The sequence below is a fragment of the Equus asinus genome, chromosome 16 (genome assembly GCF_041296235.1).
Source record: "Equus asinus isolate D_3611 breed Donkey chromosome 16, EquAss-T2T_v2, whole genome shotgun sequence".
Taxonomy (NCBI): Eukaryota; Metazoa; Chordata; class Mammalia; order Perissodactyla; family Equidae; genus Equus; species Equus asinus.
Window position 1 is genome coordinate 1,481,566 of NC_091805.1, and position 17,264 is coordinate 1,498,829.

Genomic DNA, 17,264 nt, shown 5'->3' on the forward strand with positions numbered 1-17,264 from the left:
CGTGCTGTCAGAACTCAAGATGTCCTTGGGGAGGCCACCCTCCAGCCAGGTTCAGTTCTTCATGTAGTTCAGCTTTACCTGTCTGTCCTCCTGCGTTCAAAGCCGTAGGACCCTGTCTCTCCACACTATGATAAGTGAGAAAGGATGATAACTGCTTTGTGGGCGTCTTAAAGAACGGTGTTCTTTCTCCAGGCCCATGTTCTCTCTCTCCTCTGCTCCCCAGCTCCTTGCCACGCTCTTGCTCATTCCATCTTCTTTTCTGATCAACTTCTATGCCATGTGATGTGTGTGTGTACTCAGTGACTCTAGGATGGAGGCGCAGAAAGGCTGTGAGTTGAACAGACTTTCAGAACTGCCTCATTGAAACTCACCACTGCGTTCAGTTGTTCATTCCTTCATCCCTCAAGTATTTTGTAGTATCTGCTCTATGTACGTCCTCTGCTGGTGCTGGGGTTTCAGAAGAGAACAAATGGGTAAAGAATCCCTGCCCTGTAGAACTTATGCTTTAGTGGGGGGAGATGGAAATAAGTAAGTGAGTAACATAGAATGGGTGACGTGTGCCATGCGGAACGTTAGGCAGGGAAGGTGGATAAGGAAGTGAGGAGAGAGAGTGTTTGCGCTTTTAGGTGGGTTGACCAGGGAAGGCCTCATGAAGAAGAGGCGTGTGAGGAAGCACTTCAGGAGGTGAAATAAGCAGCCTGATTCTTCTACAAAGATGAACAATAATACATATGTTGTAGATGATTACGTCTGTTTAATCTAGGCCCTAATTAATGTGGCTCAGCACCAACACGTAAGACTTGTTTGCCCGTGGTGGTTTTAGCTTCCAGTTGTATGCTTCTAGTGCCTTTAGTCTCTAACCTTTTAAAGCCTCCTTTTCTTAAATAAGCTATTTTGAAACATTTCATTGTTTAGTTGAAATTTTGTTGTGGCAAAAAGTTTTTGTGCTGGAAGGAGGAGTTTCCCGTGACTGCACTGTCGTCTCTCCATGTTCAGTTGTTGGCTTCCATGACCACATGCCTGTCGCACTGGCACCATCCTCCTGTGTCACGGACGTGAGAGAGAGGAGGAGGTGTGCCTTTTCCACAGAACATTGTCAAGCACATTTACTTTGTTCTACGTTGATTTCTTAGTTATGAATGTCCACAGATGGTTTCTTTATTTTGATGAGCTGTAAACTTTTAAATCGCCTTATAATTGGGAGTTTGCTTCTTAACTCAGTAGCCTCTCATTTCTCCCTACAATGTGTAAAGGAGACTTCAGCCTCTCAAAACCCATTTCACAGATGTGGGTCTAAGGTTTGCACAGCTTGACTGACTCGCTCAGATGACACTGCCGCATAGCAGTGGCGGGTGGCAGCGTAGAGCGCGTTCACTCACTCCTCAAGTGTTTCCTGAGCTCCTGCTCCCTGCCAGACACAGGGCCGCCAGCCGCCGGGAGCAACGCAGAAAGGCCCGCGCCCTCCTCGAGCTTAGATTCTGGGCTGGGTGGGAGCGTGATCACAAGCCAGTGAAAATAACTTGGTAAGATGGTTGTAGATTCCACGAGGTGGTGCAGAGGAACAAAGAGCGTGATGAGAGCTCCCTGGGCCGCTGTAGAGGGAGCCGCCAGCAGAGGCCTTGAGCTCAGGCTTGGAGGACAGAAACGGCTGAGCTGGGAGACAGGAGCAGCGGGTACGCAGCCGTGCGGGGAAGGGCTGCGTGCGGGAGGAGTGGGAGCTGTTTCTGTGTCTTGGTCAGGCTCTTTGCAGAGTGGGATGCTGTTAAATGGGGCTGGTGAGGAAGAGCTGGAGCTGCAGGCCTCGGGGTCCTCGGCCACGAGCCGGGAACACAGTGGAAGGTTTTGGACAGGCTGGTGTCGTGATCTGAGGTCGAGGCTGACGGGGTCTCCTCTGTCACGTCAGCTTTCCAATGAGGAAACTGGTACTTCGTGGCTGAGGCTGGTGTTAGCCTGTAGATGTCACTTGATCACTGCCCACACCCACCACTCTTCGAGCGACTGTGCTTCAGGAAGCCTCTGCGGGTGTTCGGGCCCGTGCGCTAGGTAAGGCTTTCCCTTGAGGTGGGTGGAGTTGTGAGGAGACAGGGAGGGGAGACAGGCTTGAGCGTGGCCGCACTGCTCCCAGGAGGTCGGTGGTCGTGACACAGGAGCATAGAGAGATGCGCCTTTGGGGACCGTCCTCTTGGCAAGATGATCGCAGGACCGTGAGCAGGAGCGTTAAGCTCCATCCAGTGGTGTTTCTGCGGCCATCAGCCTGTGTGGAGAGAGCATAATAGTGTCCCCAGCCTGGGAAACAGAACACCAGGTCCCGTGGTCTGGATTTAACCAGACCAACGGACAGATTTCACTTTATTTCCTTCCGGATGATATTCTCTGAACCAGAGGGCATGAAAACGGGAGTTTCCCCCTCACTCTGATGAGCACATATAATTTCTAAGGTGAGGGATGTGCCAGGCCCTGCAGGAGCCGGGTCACTGGGTTACCAGGCCAGCTCTGCTTTAAACCGTCCTCTCCTCTGTTTCTCACACTCGCCCTGTTGACCAGCAGCTGTTTCCTCCTTCCCATTTTTAGTAGATGGAAACAGAGTCTGCCCAAGATCACATGCAGCTCGTAAGTGGCAAAATTAGGAAACGAGTCGGGGTGTCTGGCTTCTGAGTCTGTGCCATTCTTGGCTCTTTTCTTTTTTCTTTTGAATGGATAGTATGTGGAAAGACATAAAATTAAGCTATGGAAGTATGTCCTGCAAAAAATAAGCTTTCCCCCCATCCCGTGCCCTGCTCTCCTAGAGGCACCTGCCACTGTCACCAGTTCTCAAGTGTGTATTGCACACTTTGCTGCTCTCTTTTTGAGGTGCAAAACACAGAACCGGGTAACTACGGTTAGCAGTGGTTTCTTACTAGGGCAGGTGGCCCATAGAAACGTCAGAGAAACTTTTTCAAAATACGCTGGCCCTTTTCTGCTCCTCCTCACCAATATTCTGATCCTGTAGGCTTGGGTGAGGTCCCTAAAGGAAATTGTGGTCCCTGTCTTGCCTCCGTCCGTGGAGAATTCTCGTCCAGGTCTTGCTACAATGCATTCTCTGTATTCATGGGAGGAGGTGTTTCTTCTTCAGGACAGTTGAAGGAGGCTCGTTGGGAGGATGGCATTTGAGTCACTCTGAAGAATGGGTTTGCAGCAATGAGAGCAGTGGGTTTTCCGGGGGGGAAATACCATGAGCAAAAGCAGAGAAAGGGTGGGCCCCGCGAAGTGTTAGGCCAGGTGTCGAAAGCTTGGATCTCACCTGGGCCAGACAGGTGACATGAGTGGTATCTAAAACGATGAAGGGCAGCTGACGCTTGGCCTTGGTGTTGGGTAACTGAAGAGAACCTTCAGGATACTTCCGTACAGAAGAGCACGTAGCGTGCGGTGTCTAAACGTTCAGAATTAAAATCATAGATGGGTGAGAAAAACCAACATAAATCAAGCTGTGACGGTCTGGTCGATTGTCTTCACAATCTGAGTGAACGCACCCGACTTTGGAGGCCGTTCTGCTGCCTTTCACCATTAGTTTAGAAGCTGGAGCCTTGCTCTCGGAAAGTTTGTTATTTGCGGTAAATTTAGTAACTCTCCCCTCAATCTTTGACATAAATGGCTATTTGATATCTTCAGACTTGTGTGTGTGTGGGTGTGTGTGTGTGTATCGTGGGGTTCTTTCTGTTCTATTTTGAGTTCATCTGTTTTGGAAGCATCCTCCCCATCCCGCTGACATATCTATTCTTTTCCAGAAGTTTTTTTCCTCCTGAAGCAACATCATTTATATTCCCTCTTGAGCATTTTGATATCTTGTTTTTGGGTCCTAAAAGTAGAACTTTTAGGGAAATGAATGAGCTGTGATCTGTTTTGTGACCAGTCTCCCCACTCATGGGTTGAGGGCGTCTGGGTTCTTGGTCTCATTTGATCTCCATCATTTTAACACTGACAGTAAATCTCATGGTGGCCGCACCGTCCTTGGATTCATTTTCTTCTGTCTTTTGCTTGTCATGTCAGCATCATGAAAATCCTGCTGCTCATTAACTTTGTCAACTTAAATAGGACCCCTTGCGAAGCGCGTGGACTGAGCATCAAGAAGCGTAACGTGCGGTGTGTTTAGGTGTCAGTCACCTGTCGCACCCGCTCCCGTCACTTTAGCCCTCTGCCCCCTAAGAACTCAGCATCCTGCAGGGTGGGCAGCTGAAGGAGACAGGGGAGGCGGCTGATTTCTTAGCTGCTAAAGCAGCTGGGACAGGCAATCCAACGGCCCTGCTCCCGCAGGAAGCCTGCGGCCGTGCAGCGGGGCGTCTCAGACCCGGCCGCGTTCTGATTCAGGTCCAGAGCTGATGTTAGATGGGCCTGTTTCAGGCAGACGGGTTTCGTAAACATCGTCTCTGGTTTATTTGTCCAGTGTGATTGCAGATGGAGCACCGGTGTCCTTTTCATGGTTTGAGTCTCCAGGGAGCATGTGGTGTTTGCAGATTCTGGGGGAAGCCTGGAAGGGCACAGCCCTGGGTCTGGCAGGGGGAGTCCCCAGGTGGCCCTGCTACCCTCTGTGCTCCAGCCTCTCCTGACTTCAGCTACTCTCTGGTTGTCGGGAGAGGGGTCCGCCCTGCAGGGTTCTCCAGGGGGTGCTGGGAGGCAGATTGGGATCAGTTCTCTCCTTGATCCTTTCGCTTGTTACAGGGTATGCCGCTGTCTAAGTCGTGGAGATCTCTGCACACAGCAATGTCTTCATCTTAATTTGGACACTTATTTCTGTGCAGAAGTTGCCACCACCATCTACCCAGTTGCTCAGAGCACAAATGTAGCAGTTGTGCCTTTCCCTCACTTTCCACGAGCGTCTCCCAGCAACCTCTTCTTCTCCCTCAGTCTCACCGTGAGCGTCCCCTCTCTGTGAAGCCTCCTCCAGCCAGCTCTCCCAGTGACCTCCCGGTGTGTCTGATGCCGCGCCCCGGCTCAGTCCTTTCATGGCACTCGTCACAGTCGTCCCTGTTGGCTCCTCACGACCGTCTGTTGGTGGACGGTTCATTTACTTGTTTGCTGGCTCTGTTGCTTGCTTCCTGTCTGTCGGCCACTCTCGACGCAGTTCCATGGGGAGACTGTGAGAACCCATGTCTTTGACGTACCCTATAATTGCAGCTCATGACTCGAATCCGTGCACATAGTTCATACCCTATAAACCGGTGCTAGATGAGATGCCCAAACAAGGTGTGGGTCAGGGCTGTGCAGGTCAGTGTCTAACTCTGAAGAAAAAGGGCAGCCCGGGTCTCTAGTGTTTGCCGAGCTCTGTGGTGCGAGCAGTCCCATCAGGGTAGACTTCAAGCTCCCGGAGTGACGTCCCTGGACACTGAGCTGGGAAGCGATTCACAAACACTTCATTTCTGCGGGCTTCTCCGCGGGAGCAGGGCAGTTAATTACCAGCCTGCTCACTGAACAGCTAAACAGATCACTGTCTCGTCCGTCTCTTTCAGCCGCCCACCCCTTCAGGGTCCTCTAAGTTCTTAGAGAGTATTTCCACCATACACATATGACAGGTAGAAGTCACTTCAAGGACATATATAAAATGTGTAAAAATAATTAGGAAGTGATGGATTTTGAGTACTTATTGCATTTATTTTTAATACTATTTAATTGTAACTGTGTAATTTAATTTTTAATAATGGCTATATTTAAGAACTGGCTTGCAGAATTCTTGAAAGTTGAACAGCCTGCTCTCTGAGCAGGCTCCAGTACACTGCTGGAGATGACAGTGGACCCGTGGACCACTCTGCCTGATGTTTGGCTCATGAGCAGAGGAGGAGGGGTGTTGGTGAGGTGGGTGGGTAAACTTATGGCAGAGACACTCTCTGAGAGTCTCAGGTCCCCTTTTCCTACCGGAGAGGGTACCTGATGTCTCCTTCCAGCTCCAGGTACAGGATTTGGTATGACGAATAGATGGGAAGAAAGAAATCACGGGGAGGGAACGAGAGTGAAACAGTTTTCGCCTCCCCTCAGAGTGCTAGGACGGTGGCAGATCCTGAAGAGCCTGGCGGCCCAGAGCCTCGTCCTCAGGAAATCACGCAGGGCCTGAGTCCCTCAGGCCTGTTCTTGGTCGTTGAGGTCTTGGTCGGCTGGACTGCTCGCCACTTCGCATTTGTCTGTGTGTCTGTGGTGGGTTGGAAATGAGCTCCAGGTGGTGTCTGGGGCAGCCCTGTGGGGCTCTGGGGACTCAGAGCAGGTGACTCGGGAGGTCATGGCTCAGAGAGAAGGGGTCACCGAGAATAGGAAGCAGGGAAGACTTGTTGTGGGTGCGTTGCTACCTTGTGTAGGGTTTTCTTCTTGCCAAGTGTGCAGTTAGATAAACAGACTATTTTAGCACCACTCACCATCTTTGAGTTTATACGGCCACAACAAGGAACCGTGAGCTCCACCCGAGAGGTCATGGGAACGGAGTTTGGCGAATGCCTTTGACCCTTAAAGCCAACAACATGAAGACGCTCATCTCTTCACGTTGACGTTGGCTGGAGAGTCTTAACCCTTGACTCAAATCTGAGCCCATGTGAATCCTTTTAACCAGCAGCAGCAGTCCTAGAGTGGAGTGGTGATCGCCTGCCTTATTCCACACCCATGCCTCCCTCCAGATTGGAAACTGTTCTCGCTTAGGTTGGTGAGGTGGAAAAGGACACCTTGAGCGAGGTACCATCTTTCATGGGTTAGTTCAGATAACATTTAGTGAGCCCATGTTTAATGCCTGGCACTGTTGTAGCGCCTTAGGTTATGGAGAGAAAAGACACAAACTGCGCTCAACCAGGGGAGCAATGAAGAAAGTCAGAATTTGTAAGCACAGTGTGTGTGAGCTGTGATAGAGGTGTGCACGGGGTTCTCTTGGACCCCAGACAAGGCCCATCAACTCACCTATCAGGAAGGGCTTCCTGGAAGTGACCCTGCCTTGGTATTGAAGTGTGGAAGTGGAAGTGGAAGCAAGTTAGGTAGTAAAGCAAAGCTAGAATGTTGCAGGGGATGGGAAGCCTGCAGAAAAGGGAAACAGAATACATACTGGCAACTGTAGCAAGTGCGGAGCACCTGTGAGTTGAATTAAGTCAGGACTGTGCATCTGTCGCTCCATTCCCAGGGTTTCTGAAAGGAAAAGAGTGAGAACAGGAAGACAAGTGACTTCGTGTTCTACCTGAGGCTGGTTTTCCCATTTTTGTCCTCTGGGGATTTTGGTGATCTGACTCGAGAGGTGGGGCTTTCATGTCAAAATAATTGTCGATGGAAGATTAACAGCTGCGTGTGTCCCTGTCATGTTTGATATTATTGCTGCAGCTGCTGCCCATCCACACCCTGAGGCTTGGCATGGAAGTGGATTCCTTTGAAGGACACCATTACATCTCCTCGATTGCTCCCGGTGGTCCTGTTGATACGCTGAACCTCCTACAGCCAGAGGATGAGCTTCTTGAGGTAAAATTTATGAGGAAGAAAGTCACAGGGTAGGGGTTTCTAGGTTGTAGGAAAATGTATTCTCACCAGAAATCCACTGAGTTGTGTTATCACCAATGCCGGTGTAACGTGAGCTATTTAGATTGAAAAATACTTGACTATAGTTAACAATACCGCATCGTATACTTGAAAGTTGCTAAGAGAGTAGATCTTAAATGTTCTCACTGCCCCCCACACACATATGGTAACTAAGATGATGGATGTATTAACTAACCTTATTGTAGTAATCATTTCACAATACATATGTAAAATCAAATCATCACCTTGTACACCTTAAACTTACACAATATGTCAATTATATCTCAATGAAGCTGCAAAAAGATAAATAAAATAAAGGCAAAGAAAAATACTAACAGCCTATGTAATGACAAAGAAAGTAGGTACTACGCTTTCAGTTCATTTTCCCCATCTTTTGGGACTCCTGAGATGTGCTTGTGAGTGCTGATTTAAATGATTGACTAAGAAAAAAGTTGATGTCCTGTTTCAGTCTGATAGTGTAATTAGTATTTTTGTAAGCAACATTACTTTTAAGAATATAATCTTTGACCCTTGTTTGCAACATGTAGTCAGTTTCATTTGCAGGTTTTGTTGATTATTTCTGAAAAGCATTGGATCTGGACGACCTCAGGCTTATGCACTATTGACTGGTTTTCAGTGGTCTCCCTGCGGCTCCCTCCCCAACGTGGCAGCCTCCCTGGGCTCACTCCAGCTCCAGCCTCTCCTCAGTCAGAGCAGTTCTGGAGCACTTGTGCTTTTATGTGACTTTCCTGAGACATTTGTAGGCTGGAAAGTTCTGCAGTTGACACAACAAACAAGCCAAGCAACGTTGGAACCCTTAATTTTATAGTTGAGAAAATAAAGCACTGACTTCCCCAACTTTACACCCTGGTGGAATAATGGCTTTCGTTCGTGTTTTCTGATTCCCATTTCACTGTTTTTTCAAATATATCACAGTACCTCCTCAGCTCCTAAACAAATGACGTGGAGAATGGTCAGACTTAGAGAAGGCTGTGTAGACCAGGATTCTGCCAAGAGTTAGGATCCACAAGAAGCCCCAGGTTGGGTTTGATGGAATCAGCCTTGTAGCCAAGATTGGAATCCCTGGGCCTTGATTATAGAGGTTTCTTCTAAAGTTTGTTTGCTCACGGTGGGGTGACAAGGATAGCAGATAGGTTTTTTATTGGGTACAACTGCATGTTTTTAACACTGTGGCCACTTAGAGGAGTGTGTTGGGAATTCTGGGTTGGATCTCGAGGTCAGAAGGAAGAGTGCTCTAACTAGGGGTCAGATTCTGTCCGAAGCCTGGGAGAGCAGGCTGTCGGAGTCCTGTTTTAAGCCGTAGTAAGTTGCTTGTTTGTAGAGGTGTTCAAGGAATGATGTTAGGCTGCCTGTTGCAGGTTCAAGCCCTAGATTTTACTGCGTCATTCGTGGTTTTTATTTGCTTGATCATGTCCTTCTCCTCTGACGTGTAGGGCATGTGGCAGAGCTTTGTGGGTCTCACGGTGATCTGTGGGTTGCAGGCAATTTGGAAACCGTTTCTAAGAAAGTAGTTGTTAGGTATTAAGAAATGAGATTGGTTTGTTTAGGAGATGTGGAAATATGAGTAAAAACTGATTTACTTCACCTTTTTCGTGGCAAAATATACATAACATATAATTTAGCACCTTAAGCATTTTTAGTGTATGGTTCAGTGGCATTCACTCTAATTCCCTACTGGCACATGGTGGGTGTTAGAGAGATGTTGGCCGGATGTGAGGGGCCCGAGCAGGTAAGCCCAGCCAGCAACTGAGCCCTCTGGGCCTCAGCCGAGATCAGGATCCCATGGGACGGACTAAGGTGTGGTGTGAGAAGCAGCATGTAGACTTGGTGAATTCGTAAGCACAGATTTCTGGTGAAAGACGTGGGATAGGGAGAGAGGCACAGGAGTGAAGGAAGAGCTGCTTCTGGTTCTGAATTTGTCACAGCCTGGGGGTCCCTGGGCGCGCCACTTAACTGTGAGAGTCAGTTTCTTCAATAAATACCTGCTTCACCCTGTGTACGTGAGCATCTAATGGACTGTCGTCCCTGTAAACCATGAGGCATTGTCTCACTGAGAGATGGTGGCAGTACCGTCACTGAAAAGGTGTCAGCAGTCTTGTAGGACAGGACGAGTTCAGATGGAAGGAAGGAAGGTAGGGAGCAGTACTCGTACAGCTTCGTGTCCTCTGTGGATGAGCACCTGTACACGGTTTCTAACCACAAAGTCTGAATAAGTGAGACTTGGCGGCACGGCAGAGGGTGTCAGGGCCTGGAGAAATGCTGTGAGCTCCAAAACGAACTGTGAACTCCAAAATGAAACTTGCCGCCTTCTGAGGAACTGAACGTAGAAATAAAAAATCTCCGAGAGTAAAGTTAGCCAACTAAACTCCTGAACTTGAAGTGTGCGTGTGTGTGTGTGTGATGTGCTCCTTAGAGCTTGAAGCCAGAAACAAATCGGTTTGGGGTTAGAACACTGCGCGGAGTCTGAGCCAGTGCCGCTGTTTACAGCAGCCGTAAATCCCCTCAGATGGGGCTGGCGCTGGGAAGGTGGCCAAACCCTTTAGCCTTGCAGAGCAGTGAGGAGGACTCCCAGGCATGGCCATAATAACTGGAGACAACTCAAATGAATAAATAATGAGCTAAATAAATATTTAAATCTACTCCAAGATAAAACCCTGAAATGTGATTTTCCGATCTCTTGACAGTGTGAAGCACACACTGATGCTCGTGCGGGCAGATCCGCCTGGACTGGGTCGTGAGCTTTGTTTTCAGGGTAGCTGACCACCCACCAGGTGGGTTTTAGAGCTTTCCCTGCTGGTGGCTCCAGCGGGCACTGTGGATGTGGTGTGGCCAGTGACGGTGCCTCCCTGCCCATTTTTTGTGTGAAGATTGACTTGTTTCCAAGGAAAACCCTTTCCTCTGCTGCAGGCTTGCTGTCCTCGGCCCTCATCATCAGTCACAGTCTGGGGAGAGGATGTTGACTGCTCCCCTCGGGCTGGCTCCTGAAGCGCACGGGGGGGGGGGGGTCTCTACCACGTGGTGACTCCTTAGTAAATAGTTAAGATGCAGGGAGCTTGTGTCTGGCCCGATGGCTAAGTGCCTGTGTTACAGGCCTGACGGTGGTTCCCAGGGAGGGCTGCCCCGGGGCTCCGACAGCGGCTGACCGGGCTCTTCCCCCCCCCCCCCCCCCCGCCCCACACCCCGTGCTCCTGCTCCCTGAGCAATGACAGGTTTTGTGGACAGCTTCCTCCCAGGAAAGTCGGCCCTGCCCGTTAGCTGGACATTAGCACTGCACCTGTCAGAAATTAGTGCCAGAGCAGAAGTATCTTCAAAACTAATAATAATGCTGCTGAACCCCCCCAGGAAGGTAGGAGGAGTCAGATGTGAAAGGTTCTTTGTGACCTGGATTCTGTTCATACCTCAGCTTTTTTGGGAGTAGCAGACAGACAGCTTTCAGTGACTTTTAGTCAGAACTGAGAGAGCTCCTGGAGCTAAAGTCATATATATGAAAAATTAGGATAGACTTTTTTCCTAAATCATTTTTGGTGCGAAGTATTGTAATTGTGCACCAAGAATAATAGGAAATTTAGGAAGTTTTCTGGTGATAAGCATTAATCATTAAGAAGGAATAGTTAGTTATCTTTTTGTTCTTTTAAACATATGCGATGTGTAAAATAATGTGAAAAGTAACACACTGCCTGTGCTTGACGGCCGTGTTGGCAGAGCTTGTAAGAGTGGAACTGATGCAGAGTTCTGTGTGTTTCTTTTCTAAAGAAGTGATTTCTCTAGGATGGTATTATGAGTTTATGGCATGTGAAAGAAAGTCGTGAACTGTTGCTAAATTGTGACCGCTGAGTATCCTAGCCTCGACTGTTACAATCGTTACAGTGTTACCTCTACCTTATAAGTTGATGGTTCTTAACAGCCTTAAAATTAGTGCTAAGGTCCTATCCTAAGAACCTGAAATCAGCATTTCCAAAAGTCCCATGCACCCCTATGTTCATTGCAGCATTATTCACAATAGCCAAGTCATGGAACCAACCTAAGTGCCCAGCAACTGATGATTGGATAAAGAAGATATGGTGTATATATACAATGGAATACTACTCAGCCATAAAAAAGGACAAAGTCGTCCCATTCACAACAACATGGATAGACCTTGAGGGTATTATGTTGAGTGAAATAAGCCAGACAGAGAAAGACGAACTCTGTATGACTCCACTCATAGGTGGTAGTTAACATATGGACAAAGAGAACTGATCGGCGGTTACCAGGGGAAAGGGGGGTGGGGGGAGGGCACTAGGGGTGAAGTGGTGTACCTACAACAAGACTAATAATGATGTACAACTGTAATTTCACAAGGATGTTAACTATCATAATCTTAATTAAAAAAAAATTAGTGCTAATGTCTATAGTGATACTCTTATGAAAAAGTGACACAGTCTCAGGAAGGCTGTAAATGGGACTGAATGTGTGTAAGGAGCTGGGTGGAGGCAGGTGCAAGAATACGACATTGGAGGGTGGGAAGGGGAGACCACAGAGGTGGGAAAATCAGGCAGGGGGCTTACCCAGTTGTACTCTGCACACATTTTATACTTATTCACCCAAGTTCAGTGAAGGCGTAGCCTTAATTTTATAAATTTTAAGGATCTCCAGTGTTTAGTTAGTACTAAATATGATTTACATATAGGCCCTGTGTTTCCAGGGACAGTAAATCAACGTCCTGTTTTCGTGTTGGTGGATTGCTACAGCGAGAGACTGTTTTCTCGCTGGGGCCTCCTGGTTCTCACTCTGCCCTGTCCCCCAGGTCAACGGTGTGCGGCTCTCACTCTGCCCTGTCCCCCAGGTCAACGGTGTGCGGCTCTCACTCTGCCCTGTCCCCCAGGTCAACGGTGTGCGGTTCTCACTCTGCCCTGTCCCCCAGGTCAACGGTGTGCGGTTCTCACTCTGCCCTGTCCCCCAGGTCAACGGTGTGCGGTTCTCACTCTGCCCTGTCCCCCAGGTCAACGGTGTGCGGCTCTCACTCTGCCCTGTCCCCCAGGTCAACGGTGTGCGGCTCTCACTCTGCCCTGTCCCCCAGGTCAACGGTGTGCGGCTCTCACTCTGCCCTGTCCCCCCAGGTCAACGGAGTGCGGCTCTACGGGAAGTCCCGCCGGGAGGCGGTCTCCTTCCTGAAGGAGGCACCACCCCCCTTCGTCTTGGTGTGCTGTCGCCGGCTGTTCGATGACGAGGCCTCTGTGGACGAGCCGAGGGCCCCCGTGGCCTCCCCTCCCGAGACGCAGGTGAAGAGTTGGGGATGGCCGAGAGCGTGTTGTGATGTGACGGGAGGAAACTTCCGCCCTCTCTTATGTGGCCGTAGTAGCTCTCAAAGGCAACGATGCTTAGCTTTTCAAATGGTTCCTTTCCATTTGACGTCATAAAACTTTCCCTTTTTTTCCTTGGAGTGTTGGTGACATTAACGTGCACACAGTTTGGTTTAGGGAACCTTTCTTTTATAATTGCCTGGGCTCGTTACTTTCGGCTGCCACTTCGACTCAGTTCATCTTAATAAGTTTAAGATGTTGGTGAGTGTTGAGTATCTAATGGATTTCCCTTTTTCAGAGCCTTAAAAATATGAAGAGCTATGACCAATTTCAAAGAGAGTCTAACGATTGCTGTAACAGCCGTCGGAAGGTCAGAGGATACAGAATACTTTCTGGGCTCTCTGTCCTCTTGTTTAAGAGCATCGTGACTGTGAAACCATTTCAAGCACGTGCTTTGCCATCTTATGCTGGCTGTAACCTCATCTTTTATGTCCCTTTCTCCCTTTGCAGGCTCTTTTAGACTATAATTCCATGAACACCAGTGTTGATACATGGGGCTGTCCCTTTTACCTGTCTGTGGTCTGGCTTTTGAGATATGTGGGCCCTCGTCCGGCCTCCCCTACTATGTACTGTGTATCCTTAAGCAAGCACCTTGACTTCCTGCTCACGTTCCTCCTCTGGGAGCACTGCCCCGCTCGTCAGTTTACCTGAGAGGGGAATGGAGTAACGTGCTCAGAGTCCTTAGTGCAGCGTCTCGCACGGGGAGAGTGCTCCCCAGGTGGAAGCTGGCTCTGCCTGTTCTCGACTCCTCCCATGTCTGTTTTCTCGTTTCCTAAAGTGCATGGGAGTCTAGCACTGTCTCATAGTCACACATGGTTCCATGTGGTTAAGCTTGTTTTTCAAGAAAACGCTTGGCTCCTGTGGGCAGAGGCTTAACATCGTTTTGTATTTCATAGGGTTTTTATTCTGTACTGGGCATATAAGAAGTGCTTAGTAAATTATTGACTATTGATTGAAAATCTTTTTTTAATATTTATCTTTGGTAAAACATATTTCAAGGAAAGGACTCTAATGCCACACTTTTGTGATTCTTGCTATCTTTACTAAAATTAAATGTGGGTGATGGCTTACTTCTAAAGGCTAATAAAAATGCCTTCAATCTAATCTTACAGGGTGTGTAAGTCACCGACCTGGCTTGCTGACTCTGTGCTCCCATCTGTCATACTTTACCACAATGGGTAAACAACAGCTTTGAATTATGCTAAATGTCAACCTGGCTGCCCATTAGTTGATTGCTTTCCATTCTGTAAATTCAGGAGTTATGCAGAATTGATTGTATCAAAGTGATATATTTTAGTTTGGAGCATAATATCTTATTTACCTTGGATGCCTTGAAATTTCTATAAACTTGGGTTTTATAGTTGTGTGAGGTTTCTTATGATCCTGGCTCTCTTTTCCATCTGACTCTTTTTTCATTTATCCCAAAACCATCTTAGGTTCTTAAACCCTATCTGGTGAGGCAGCTCAGCCAAAATTCTAATACTCATTAGTCAGTGAGGGTGTTAACTGCCCCAGTAGAACATCAATCAAACTGTGTTAGCTGTTGGAACTTTACTTTTTATTGGAAGGTGTAAGTGTTTTCTCTTCAAGTGTATCATAGCCTCCCGTCAGCCTGATATATACAGAGGTTATTGATCCAGACTGTTCCCACTAATGTTAGGTTTTGTAATTCAGGAACCAAGAAATCGTTCCCATGTTTAGATTCCATCCACCATGGATTCAGTATTGACTTTCCATGACATGCAGGAACTGTCTGAGATCTGGACCAACCCTAATTTTAAAATGTTTTTGTATTAGCTCTGGTGCTTTACTCTTCCATATTAGAGGTGTGGCCCTTTGGTTCCATTAAATGGATTTTTCCGCAGGTCACTCAGTTAGGTTCGTGGGAATGATGCACTTTCATTTTGTTTACTAGGATCACCTTAAATTTTTGAAAGTCTACTTTTAAAAAGGATTATTTAGTCAGTAGCTTTATTAAAAAAAAGAGTTTCAAAGGAAACCCGCTCAAAGATGAATGACTCATTAATGTATGGAAAGAATATTTATCTGGGCCTACTGTGCGCCAGGCGTTCTTGTGGGCTGAGTGGACGACCGTGGTAGACTCTGCAGCCGCAGTTTCCATTCTAGCCTGGAAGCCAGGCATTTTGTCAGTTGCTACAGCTACAAAGAAAGCCAGAGTAATTCTGGAGCTTCAGACAGAAGTTCAGAGCATTTGGGGGAAGATAAACTGTGTGAAAACAACAATTCAGTGCCGTAGGTGGTATAAAAACGGAAGGTTGGAGCAGCTCTCCTCCTGCGCAGTCAACTCATTCCCCCTCCATCACTTAGCTTCCTGGTTCCATGTGGCGGTGACTTTTCTCTGACAGGAGGGGACCTGGGTAAGGCGGCTGGGGGCATGAAGGCAGAGAAAATAACCAGGGACCTGTGTACTGGGGAGTTGTGCTGACCTGCTTCCTCCAAGATCAGATTTTCGTTATTTCAACTCAGTCATTTTTACCTGTTTTTAGACTTACCTGACTCCCAAACATATGGGTTTTTCCCAGCTTATTTTTCTAGTAAAGTTTTCTTGAAAACTTCCGGGAGCCGGCAGAGTGTTATCTGTGTGTCCTGCTCTGGTTCCTGTCTGTGTTGGCACCTTTCTCTCTGTCTCTCACTGTAATTATGAAGTCAGTGCTACTTAAGTGTCTTATAAGCTTTGACTTTCTTGATGTTCTTATTTTTACTTAAATTGCATATTTTTCCTTTTATGCTTCTAATGGGATGATGAACTCATTGAAGTATAAGAGGTCAGTGTTAATACTTTGAATGAAACAGGTACTTTACATTAAAAACTATGAACACTCTGTGTTTTTAAGTCCTTGAATTTCCATGAAGATCTTGTGCTAGAGTGTGTGTGCCCCGGTGCATGCCCCTTTTAAAAAGATTAAAAAGAAAAACTATGCATGCCAAAGAGAATCCCCAGTGTGAGAAGAAGCTATGAGATCTCTGATATGCTATTTCTTTCCAGAACTGAAAGGACAGTGTTTCGAAGCATTTATGTTCTTTGTTCTTTCAGGCTGACCACAGCATAGACGTCAATCCTGAAGAAGATGATGATGGGGAGTTAGCACTGTGGTCTCCTGAAGTCAAGATTGTTGAACTAGTGAAAGACCACAGAGGCTTGGGATTCAGCATTTTGGATTACCAGGTATAAGAACCTAAATAGAGTTTTTTGGAGCAATTAGTTTATATTCAAGTTATGTTGATTTAGGCAAAGCGCAATGGTTCGATGTGTACACCACTGTCCAAAGATGGGGCTGTGGTTTCCACTGTTACCTTCACAACTGCTGGCTCCCTTAGTGAATCAGTGGTGGATGATGTAATGACGGGGCAGTAGGGAGGCAGCAGTTCATGCCCCTGGGTGCTTTTGGAGACTGGGACTTGATGACTTTTTTTTTTTTTTTTGAAGAGACAAACGTATTTATTCTGCTAAAATCTCAAGCAAGCGAAAATTTACCAGGAGATTCTTTGTACAAACAGTGGGTAAGCCAGTAGCACCATCTTCAACTGTGGCTTCGCGAAAGCCAGAGGACTGTTTTTCCAATAGATCTTTTTTTTTCTATTTTATTTTTTATTGAGGTTATGATAGTCTCCAATCTTGTGAAATTTCAGTTGTACATTATTGTCTGTCAGTTGTGTTGAAGGTGCACCCCTCACCCTTTGTGCCCACCCCCATCCCCCATTCCTCCTGGTAACCACTAATCTGTTCTCTTTGTCCACGTGTTTGTCTATCTTCCACATATGAGAGGAGTCATACAGAGATTGTCTTTCTCTATCTGGCTTCTTTGACTTAACATAACTCCCTCAAGGTCCATCCATGTTGTTGTGAATGGCACGATTTTTTGATGCGTTTTTTTATATGGAGGGTCTTTTTCTCCAGCTTTATTGAGATATATTTCACATACCGTAAAATTCACCCATTTAAAGTGTACAGTTCAGTTGTTTTTAGTACAGAGTTGTGCGACCATCACCACCATCTAATTTGAGAGCATTTTCATTACCCCAGAAAGAAACCCCGCACGTGTCAGCAGTCGCTCTCTGTTCTCACTGCGCCCCTTCCCTTCACGCGAAGGTTGTTACCGTGTTGCTTACCTATTAATCTCAGTGAGTTTAATTAAGTAGAAATGATCACGGTGAAATTACGTTTATATTTATATTTAATATAGAACACATAATGTTTATGTATTTATATGTACCCCAGTTATAACTAGGGTAAAGTTACTGATACATTTGGGGGGGATGTGAATGTTCACAATACGACATCTATGTTTATACCAGTTTACTGGTTTATAATATTTCTAGACCTTCTGATTATCATGGGGAATTAAAACTGTTGGCAAGAAATCTCTTCAC

General features: G+C 47.1%; 1 protein-coding gene across 3 annotated transcripts in view; it reads left to right on the forward strand.

Annotated features, from left to right (window-relative positions):
* The window catches only part of PATJ (PATJ crumbs cell polarity complex component), a 309,336-nt gene that overhangs the window by 49,406 nt on the left and 242,666 nt on the right, over nucleotides 1-17,264 (forward strand). For all 3 annotated transcript variants that reach the window (XM_044749519.2, XM_044749521.2, XM_014854688.3), the window contains exons 15-17: nucleotides 7,318-7,452; nucleotides 12,630-12,791; nucleotides 15,928-16,059. In XM_044749519.2, coding sequence (XP_044605454.2) covers nucleotides 7,318-7,452; nucleotides 12,630-12,791; nucleotides 15,928-16,059 — 429 coding nt within the window. The remainder of the gene's footprint in view (nucleotides 1-7,317; nucleotides 7,453-12,629; nucleotides 12,792-15,927; nucleotides 16,060-17,264) is intronic.